Raw genomic sequence first — 10,000 nt, forward strand, 5'->3', positions numbered from 1 at the left:
TTGAGGGGGGAGAGAGAGAGATTACAACATCCTCCAGAGAGAGGAAGCAGCAGAACATCAGGAGGTCATCTGTTCTTTATTTAAGATAAAACCTGTTCTGGACTTTAAATAAATACTGAGGTCACAATCTTCATTAAGTGTAAAAGAGGGTTATTCATTTTATGTGAAATTAATAAGGGTGCTTTTCCAAAATGTCAAATCATTTCATCTGAAGCGTAGATTATCTATAAGAAGGGACTTCTATACAACCAGAGGAGTCGCCCCCTGGTGGTCAGGAGAGAGAATGCAGCTTTAACACATGAAGCATAGACTTCTATACAACCAGAGGAGTCGCCCCCTGGTGGTCAGGAGAGAGAATGCAGCTTTAACACATGAAGCATAGACTTCTATACAACCAGAGGAGTCGCCCCCTGGTGGTCAGGAGAGAGAATGCAGCTTTAACACATGCACATAGGCTTCTATACAACCAGAGGAGTCACCCCCTGGTGGTCAGGAGAGAGAATGCAGCTTTAACACATGAAGCATAGACTTCTATACAACCAGAGGAGTCGCCCCCTGGTGGTCAGGAGAGAGAATGCAGCTTCAACACATGAAGCATAGACTTCTATACAACCAGAGGAGTCGCCCCTGGTGGTCAGGAGAGAGAATGCAGCTTTAACACATGAAGCATAGACTTCTATACAACCAGAGGAGTCGCCCCCTGGTGGTCAGGAGAGAGAATGCAGCTTTAACACATGAAGCATAGACTTCTATACAACCAGAGGAGTCTCCCCCTGGTGGTCAGGAGAGAGAATGCAGCTTTAGCACATGAAGCATAGACTTCTATACAACCAGAGGAGTCGCCCCCTGGTGGTCAGGAGAGAGAATGCAGCTTTAACACATGAAGCATAGACTTCTATACAACCAGAGGAGTCGCCCCCTGGTGGTCAGGAGAGAGAATGCAGCTTTAACACATGAAGCATAGACTTCTATACAACCAGAGGAGTCGCCCCCTGGTGGTCAGGAGAGAGAATGCAGCTTTAACACATGAAGCATAGACTTCTATACAACCAGAGGAGTCGCCCCTGGTGGTCAGGAGAGAGAATGCAGCTTCAACACATGAAGCATAGACTTCTATACAACCAGAGGAGTCGCCCCCTGGTGGTCAGGAGAGAGAATGCAGCTTTAACACATGAAGCATAGACTTCTATACAACCAGAGGAGTCTCCGGGTTAAATGTCTGTTACGTCTCAGTCTAGTTGTGTTTACTTCGCTGTGTCAACATCTGTTTACATTTCACCAAACAAAAGCTGCGACGAGTCGAGATGAAGGCGTCTGCAGGAGAGAGAGAGAGAGAGAGAGAGAGAGAGAGAGAGAGAGAGAGAGACAGAGAGAGAGAGAGACAGAGAGAGAGAGAGAGAGAGAGAGAGAGAAAGAGAGAGAGAGACAGAGAGAGAGAGAGAGAGAGAGAGAGAGAGAGAGAGAGAGAGAGAGAGAGAGAGAGAGAGAGAGAGAGAGAGAGAGAGACCCTCCTAACCTCAACTCACACTGCGTCCACAGACACACACTTTGTCTGCAGGGGAGGGAACACTCATACCCTCCACACACACACACACACACCCACACACACACACACACACACACACACACACACACACACACACACACACACACACACACACACACACACACACACACACACACACACACACACACACACAGAGCTTTAGCTTGAAGTCATTGTCTCTTCGTAACAATCGTGGATACTTTAAAGCAGTAAAGTTTACTTTAAGGCCTGTGAGCTCTCAGCAGGAGAGAGAACCTTCAGGTCCTGAACCTTTTGGGTTCTCAGCTCAAGGAACCTGCAGAACGAGAACAAGGGTCGTCTCAGAGGACGAGCTCAACCCGCCAGCCTGGAGGCGACGCAGGACCGCACAATGAGTTCACAGCCCCAAAACCAGGACGTGTGTGTGTGTGTGTGTGTGTGTGTGTGTGTGTGTGTGTGTGTGTGTGTGTGTGTGTGTGTGTGCTTTCAGAACGTTAGCGTAACAAGTCTGAGGGAAATGTTTGAAAAGTGTTTCCAGGCGTGAGGTTGTGACCTCTATGAGAGAGCTGGAGGACTGGGACCAGACCAGTACACACACTGGGACCAGACCAGTACACACACTGGGACCAGACCAGTACACACACTGGGACCAGACCAGTACACACACTGGGACCAGACCAGTACACACACTGGGACCAGAGAACACAGAACCATCTGGAGCTCTGATGCTGAATCTGAAGCTTTAAATAGCTGCTGAGGAGACGAACATCTCCATGACCCTCTGAGGTGATGTGCACACACACATGCACACACACACACACACACACACACACACACACATGGCAGTGATCTGGAGGCTCATTAGCTGAGGATGTGGGGGAGGAAGGCGAGGAGGAAACTGGACCTGAAGTTCTTCTGATTGAGGGAAATGGGAAACAGACTAGAACCAATGTTCACACACACACACACACACACACACACACACACACACACACACACACACACACACACACACAGGATCAGTGATGAAATAGCTCTCACAGGAGGCAGAGGACACACAACAGGAGGCAGAGGACACACAACAGGAGGCAGAGGACACACAACAGGAGGCAGAAGACACACAACAGGAGGCAGAGGACACACAACAGGAGGCAGAGGACACACAACAGGAGGCAGAAGACACACAACAGGAGGCAGAGGACACACAACAGGAGGCAGAAGACACGTTGTGGTTCATGACATTTCATCATTTCTGCACATAGAACACACACGTTGTGTTGGTCCACTCATAGAACTGGAGTTACATCCCGTAACTTTCTCTTCACTGTAAAACGTCCAAAGTGATAAAACTAAAGTTTTGGAAACTAAAGTTTTAGAAAATGTTCAACTGACTTAATGTGTGAAGTTGTTAGCATTACATGCTAGGAATGACACAGTCCTGTTCATGTGGCGTGTGTTCCCCTGGGTCCTAAGTCCCACCATGTTCAGCCCTGACGCATGTCCGTCCTCGCCTCCTCCGTCCTCGTCTCCTCCGTCCTCGCTGGGAGGAGCTAGGACACGAGGAGACCCTCTGAACTCAAAGCCTACGTTTCTCTTTGCGGTCTTGATTTTCAAAATAAAAGCCCTGCAGGACCAGGATGCATCAGGAGAGAACTGGAACACGTCTTCATGCAGAAGAACACAAAAAACACAAGTTGGATTTCTTTGATAATTTATTTTACAAAAATTGTCCAACACTATAATGATTATAGATTATATTGTAATCTATAATCTATAATCTGTTTTTAAATCAGTTTCATTTTCTGACACACGATGTGTTCATGGACCGTCGGACAGATGAGCTTCTGGCGCTGACCAGCGGCCATGTTTACGGAGAAAACACGATTTCCATCCAGCGGCTTCTGTGGTCCAGACTCCAGGTGTGTGTGTGTGTGTGTGTGTGTGTGTATCTGTGTACATGTGTGTGTGTGTGTGAGTACATGTGTGTGTGTGTGTATCTGTGTACATGTGTGTGTGTGTGTGTGAGTACATGTGTACATGTGTGTGTACATGTGTGTGTGTGTGTGTGTGTGTGTGTGTATCTGTGTACATGTGTGTGTGTGTGTGTGAGTACATGTGTGTGTGTGTGTATTTGTGTACATGTGTGTGTGTGTGTGAGTACATGTGTGTGTGTGTGTGTGTGTATCTGTGAGTACATGTGTACGTGTGTGTACATGTGTGTGTGTGTGTGTGTATCTGTGTACATGTGTGTGTGTGTGTGTGTGTGTGTGAGTACATGTGTGTGTGTGTGTATCTGTGTACATGTGTGTGTGTGTGTGAGTACATGTGTGTGTGTGTATCTGTGTACATGTGTGTGTGTGTGAGTACATGTGTACATGTGTGTGTACATGTGTGTGTGTGTGTGTGTGTGTATCTGTGTACATGTGTGTGTGTGTGAGTACATGTGTACATGTGTGTGTGTGTGTGTGTGTGTGTGTGTGTGTGTGTCTTCCAGGTGTTCTACCTAAAGACAGAAGAGCAGCTTCAGTGATGAGACGTCGACCCTCTGAATAAAAGTTCTGCTCTGAAACCAAACCATCACGACTAGAACTAGAACCCTTATTGATCAGAAGAGTTCATTATTGATCAGAAGAGTTCATTATTGATCAGAAGAGTTCATTATTGATCAGAAGAGTTCATTATTGATCAGAAGAGTTCATTATTGATCAGAAGAGTTCATTATTGATCAGTAGTTCATTATTGATCAGAAGAGTTCATTATTGATCAGAAGAGTTCATTATTGATCAGTAGAGTTCATTATTGATCAGTAGAGTTCATTATTGATCAGAAGAGTTCATTATTGATCAGTAGAGTTCATAATTGATCAGTAGAGTTCATTATTGATCAGTAGAGTTCATTATTGATCAGTAGAGTTCATTATTGATCCCCACCTCGAGGCCTCAGACTGTCAGCTGAACATCTTCTTTATCTTGGAGAGGAAGCCTCCCTCTTCCTCCTTCTGCTGCCGCTCCTCGTCCTCCTCTGGTCCAGAGCCTGAGGCGCCGCCGCCCCCTGCTGGACACACACACACACACACACACACACACACACACACACACACACACACACACACACACACACACACACACACACACACACACACACACACACACACACACACACACACACAGCGTCACACGGAGTGGCGCTCACCATCTACCGGGCTGGCGGGTCGAGGGCTGACCTGCAGGCTGCACGCCGTTCACCGAGCCGGTGACCTCCGTCTCGTCCTCAGCGTAACGCAGCAGCAGAGAGCGCTGCCGCCGGGTCAGCTTCCTGCAGGGCAGAGCAGAGAGTTACTGACGGCTACTGACCGGCTGCTGACGGCTACTGACCGGCTGCTGACGGCTACTGACCGGCTGCTGACCGACTACTGACCGGCTGCTGACCGGCTACTGACGGCTACTGACCGGCTGCTGACCGACTACTGACCGGCTACTGACCGGCTGCTGACGGCTACTGACCGGCTGCTGACGGCTACTGACCGGCTACTGACGGCTACTGACCGGCTACTGACCGGCTGCTGACGGCTACTGACCGGCTGCTGACCCGGGACAAGGAGCGTCACCATCACATGACCTGGGTTCATTCACAGTCCGACCAATGAACTGCCAGGACTTTGAGATTTGGTTTAAAGTCCTGGAAATGCATTGATCAGGATGAGTCTGAAACCTGCATTGACGGATGGACATGTGTTCATGTGTGTTCATGTGTTCATATGGTCACATATGTACACACGTCTCATTGAACACACAAAAGGACACACATCTTTCTTTGCTCCGTCACATTCAGAGTTCACAAACATTGTTCCATGAATTCATGTTTTAAAGTTTAGATGTTAAAACGCTCAAAGCGTTCAGTGATTGTGTTGTTGTGTATTCTTGTTGTGTATTCTTGTTGTGTATTGTAGAAGTGTGTCGTGAGTGCGGGTCTTACTTTGGCACTCGTATCTTGATGTGTGCGTAGTGATCTCCGTAGCTGAAGCTGTTCATCCTGCGGATGCCTTTACCTTGCAGCCGGATCACCTGGTCAGCCGGACAGCTGGCGGGAATCTGAGGGGACGCGTCCTGTCACTTTAAGTCCATCTCAATATCTATGACATCACCAGCACTACGTCTCACTAGATTACACCTGAACGCACCATGAGAACGTCATCATCTCCCTTCAGGCAGTTCAGTGTTCACCGAGCAGAGCCTGAAGGCTGCTGAAGGTCTGACTCACCAGGATGCTGGTGGTCTGGTGGTCTGACTCACCAGGATGCTGATGGTCTGGTGGAGGCCCGGCGCCGTGGCGGTCCCTCCCAGGACGGCCTGAGCCACAGAGATCCAGACGTCTGAGTGGACATCGACTCCGCTGCGTCTGAACACCGGACTGCTCTGGACCTGCAGCGAGGCGTTCAGGGTCAAACGGACCGCGGGCGACTGGGTGACTTGAAAGAGGACGAGGACTCACCCTGAAGGTGATGAGGATCTCTTTGCTCCCGACGGACATGCGGACCGTTTGACCGTTCTCCACTCCTGAGAGGAGCCAGAGAGAACATGTGAGATGTCCTGGTTTATACGTTCTGCAGACCCTGACCTGATGTACAAATGTACTAAAGTATTAAAGTACCAAATGTACTAATGTTGGGTTCCAGGATCACTGGTTAGAGACTTAAAGTTCAACAGAACCGGTTTGTAAGAACCGGTTCTGGTTGTTTCTGAGGTCACATCTGGTTTTTCCTCCTCTAACAACCGTCATCACATCGGCTTTTAATACAGAGGGCTTGGTGTTCTTGTGCCTTATCCCTCCCAGTGACGGTTCTGTTAAACCAGAGGTGCGCTGGTGGAACCCGCTGGTGGAACCCGCTGGTGGAACCCACCTGCAGGAACCGGCACTGCGAGCGTCTGCCTCTTCTTGGTCTGTCCGGAGCCTCGGCACAGGGCGCACGGCGTGTTGATGATGGAGCCCTTCCCGCCGCAGCGCCGGCAGGCGGAACGCATCATGAACGGACCGGTGCTCACCGTCTCCTGCAGGGGGCGCCGCAGACAATGAGATGCACAGCGGGGCAGAACCTTACACCACGGTGTTCTAGCTGAGTAAACACATTCACTGGGGATAGACTGGAAGGTTGTGTCCTACACCGAGCTGCTTCTTGTGATAGAGGGCGAGCTGTACCCAGCATGCAGTTTGGCGGTGTCACTTTATAAATGTACAATTCTAAATGATATTACAGCGGGAGCTCACCGTGCCGGTGCCGTTGCAGTAGTGGCAGTGAGCCACCCGGGTGCCCGGCTCGTTGGCCCCGCCCTCACAGCGGGGGCAGGCGGCGTCCAGCGTCACGGTCAGCTGCTTGCTGGCTCCCTTTGCTGCCTCTGAAAACGTAAGCTCCATCACAAACTGTGGGAGGAATCGATACGCTTCTTTAAAGCAAACCAGCTGCTGCAGTGAACAATGCACCAACGATGACCTCGTCGTAAACTGAGGAAAGATCTGGAGGAAAAGCCTCGGCGTAAACTTCTGCTTCACCTCGGGTCGCTGCTCAAACACGTTGTGGATGTCCCCGAAGCCCCTCCCTCCAGTGAATTCTCCAAAGATCTTCCTGAAGAGCTCCTCCGGGTCGATGTTGGTGCCGCCGGCCCTGTAGTACTGCTGCTGGCCCGCTGAGCCGCCGCGGCTCGGGTCGAAGCCCGCCGCCCCGTACGTGTCGTACTGCTTCCTCTTCAGCTCGTCGCTCAGCACCTGTTTGGGGTTCGAATGACATCGTGAAGGACCAACTCTACGGGCCTTTGACGTCTTCTGAAAGGTCACATGATCTCTCGCTCCTGTGGGGGTTTGTACCTCGTAGGCTTCAGCCAGCAGGGCAAACTTCTCTTTGGCGTCGGGGTCTTCTGGGTTGGTGTCCGGGTGGAACTTCTTTGCCAACTGGGAGAGACAAAACGAAGGCAGAGCGATGAGCAGAGGAGGAGCCTCCTCCTCCCCCTGTGTGTTGCAGAGGAGGAGGACGAGCCTCCTCCTGAAGGTGTGAGAGGCGTCTCTGACCTGGTAGTACGCCTTCTTGATGTCCTTCTGCGTGGCGGCGCGGGTCACGCCCAGCACGCCGTACAGGTCTTGCTTGGCGGCCGAGCTGCTGCTGCTGGTGTGGAAGCTGGCGATGCTGCGGGGACGCCGGCAGCCTGCAGAGGAGCGAGGTCACAGGAAGACAAGCAGGAAACGATGAGGCAGCTGACAAGCTCACTGTGAGGGGCTGAAGGGGCTGAAGGTGAAGGCTGGTCGTCAACAACAAGCACAGAATGGGCCTCACACGACAACAACAAACATGTTACTGACGTCCCCACACTGTTACTGACGTCACCACGCTGTTACTGACGTCACCACGCTGTTACTGACGTCACCACGCTGTTACTGACTTAACGCTAACTGACTGACGCTACCAGTTAGCTCACCTGTCAGTGATCTCAATGTCACGACACTTCCGGGTGTCCAGGCGCTCCGGCGCGGCGCGGCTCCTCCCCGGGGTGTCCGGGGTGTCGTCGCCGAACAAAGTGTCGCATGTCCCGCGGAGACATTCAGCAAACGAGCGCTCCGGTGTCCCGCAGACCAGCAGCGAGCAGCGAGCCGGGCAGCGGCCATCTTACCCGTCACTACGGGGACGGTCTGCGCATGCGCGGCATGCTGGTTTCTGAAGCGGTCTGCGCATGCGCGGCATGTCTCACTTTAAACGTGAAGTACAGTACGAAGTGAGGTGTAGTCTACTACCTCAGAGGTACATAGTACTTTACTACACCTCAGAGGTACATGTAGTATTTATACTGTACTACACCTCAGAGGTACATAGTACTTTACTACACCTCAGAGGTACATGTAGTATTTATACTGTACTACACCTAAGAGGTACATATTGTACTTTACTACACCTCAGAGGTACATGTAGTACTTATACTGTACTACACCTCAGAGGTACATATTGTACTTTACTACACCTCAGAGGTACATGTAGTATTTATACTGTACTACACCTCAGAGGTACATATTGTACTTTACTATGCCTCAGAGGTACATGTAGTACTTTATACTGTACTACATGTACACAATGTTCTCCTTCTAAATACTGTTTAAGTGTGTACTGTACCTTTAAATGAAGCATCGCCTCACCAGCTGATCAATAGAATATGAAGACATGGTTAAAGAAACAACACAAGTCCATGTTCTTATATTTTATTATTAGATGACACGTCAGTGATTAATACAAAAAACAGACAACAGTTTGTTCGAGGAAGTGAGAGGAAGTATTGTTACGAGTAATATCTTCAGCAAGGTCAGTGAAGGGCAGTCCAGAGGATGTAGAAGTACTACAGGGTACCTTTGACTGTGTGGCCGACGGTACAGAACCTCTAAGTGATGTAGAAGTACTACAGGGTACTCTAGGAAACTCTTCACTGGTTCAAACAGGAAACTCGGTAGCGCTGCGCTCAGAGACGAGGTCACATGATGTTGTATCTTCAGTCTCATTGGTCGGTTTAGTTTCACACATTAGCCGACCTTTCAGAGTAAACAGGAGTCTTGTGGTCAAGCGGTGTCCAGCGGTCTGGAGGGAAGAGGCCCCGCCCCCTCTCGGTGGTCCCGTGGGACCCAGTGGTCCGGTTCCTGGGCTCTCACTGGTCCAGCAGCCCCCGGGCCAGAGCCTGGAGGGTGTCCCTCTTCTCGTACAGGTACAGCTGGGTCTCCCACAGCATGTCCACCAGGACGGCGTCGCTCACCTCGTCCAGCATCACCTCCTGAGACAGCTGAGGACTCAGTCTGCAGGACACCAGGACACCAGGAGGTTAACCAGAGCAGAGGAGGAGGACAGAGGATGCAGAGGAGGAGGACAGAGGATGCAGAGGAGGAGGACAGAGGATGCAGAGGAGGAGGACAGAGGATGCAGAGGAGGAGGACAGAGGATGCAGAGGAGGAGGACAGAGGATGCAGAGGATGCAGAGGAGGACAGAGGATGCAGAGGAGGAGGAAGAAGACAGAGGACTACAGTCAGCTGACCTGTGGTAGACGGTGTCGATCATGTCACACCAGGCTCCAGCTCTGTCCACCGCACAGCCGTCTGAGTCTGTACACTGTCCAATCAGAGAGAGACGATGTTAACGTGTCCAATCAGAGAGAGCCGTTGGTGATGCATGTTTGTGGGCGGAGCTTAGGAGGAGGCATAATAATAATAATAATAATAATAATAATAATAATAATAATAAAACACAGACTGGTTTCCTTAGTTGTCGCTCTGTGTTGTAAACAACCTGAAGGCGTTTCCTCTCCACAGTCACACTGAGCAGCACTCACACAGTCCACCAGCATCTTGCCCAGCTCCTTGGCGCCCACGAAGCTCTTGGCCAGCTCCAGAGGGTTGGAGGGTCGGAACACGTCCACGGAGCTCACAACCACCTGAGGAGGTCTACCTGCAGAGAC

General features: G+C 50.6%; 2 protein-coding genes across 6 annotated transcripts in view; both read right to left on the reverse strand.

Moving 5' to 3' along the window:
- Window positions 1-3,771: 3,771 nt before the first annotated feature.
- Window positions 3,772-8,178, reverse strand: LOC137802060 (dnaJ homolog subfamily A member 3, mitochondrial-like). Of its 2 annotated transcripts, none has more exons than XM_068599585.1 (12): window positions 7,990-8,178; window positions 7,586-7,719; window positions 7,385-7,468; window positions 7,073-7,285; window positions 6,791-6,943; window positions 6,426-6,573; window positions 6,017-6,081; window positions 5,818-5,946; window positions 5,501-5,616; window positions 4,749-4,840; window positions 4,456-4,576; window positions 3,772-4,028 (listed from the first exon to the last, which is right to left on the reverse strand). In XM_068599585.1, exons 1-11 carry the CDS (start codon window positions 8,174-8,176, stop codon window positions 4,473-4,475), a joined length of 1,425 nt encoding a protein of 474 aa, XP_068455686.1. In that variant the 5' UTR covers window positions 8,177-8,178; the 3' UTR covers window positions 3,772-4,028; window positions 4,456-4,472. The 2 variants fall into 2 exon arrangements, with proteins under 2 accessions (XP_068455686.1, XP_068455685.1); XM_068599584.1 differs by having other exon boundaries at window positions 4,456-4,579.
- A 569-nt stretch (window positions 8,179-8,747) lies between these two features.
- pla2g6 (phospholipase A2, group VI (cytosolic, calcium-independent)) overlaps window positions 8,748-10,000 on the reverse strand; it is an 8,739-nt gene continuing 7,486 nt past the window's right edge. For 2 of the 4 annotated variants that reach the window (XM_068599591.1, XM_068599590.1), the window contains 3 exons: window positions 9,875-9,990; window positions 9,581-9,654; window positions 8,748-9,343 (listed from right to left, as the gene is read on the reverse strand). In XM_068599591.1, coding sequence (XP_068455692.1) covers window positions 9,199-9,343; window positions 9,581-9,654; window positions 9,875-9,990 — 335 coding nt within the window. In that variant the 3' untranslated portion in view covers window positions 8,748-9,198. Of the gene's footprint in view, window positions 9,344-9,580; window positions 9,655-9,874; window positions 9,991-10,000 lie in introns of those variants that run through there. The other 2 variants (XR_011079940.1, XR_011079939.1) reach the window with 1 other exon arrangement.

Source organism: Clinocottus analis, unplaced genomic scaffold (assembly GCF_023055335.1).
Source record: "Clinocottus analis isolate CAN_PGR_092001 unplaced genomic scaffold, fCliAna1.0.p SCAF_48, whole genome shotgun sequence".
NCBI lineage: Eukaryota > Metazoa > Chordata > Actinopteri > Perciformes > Cottidae > Clinocottus > Clinocottus analis.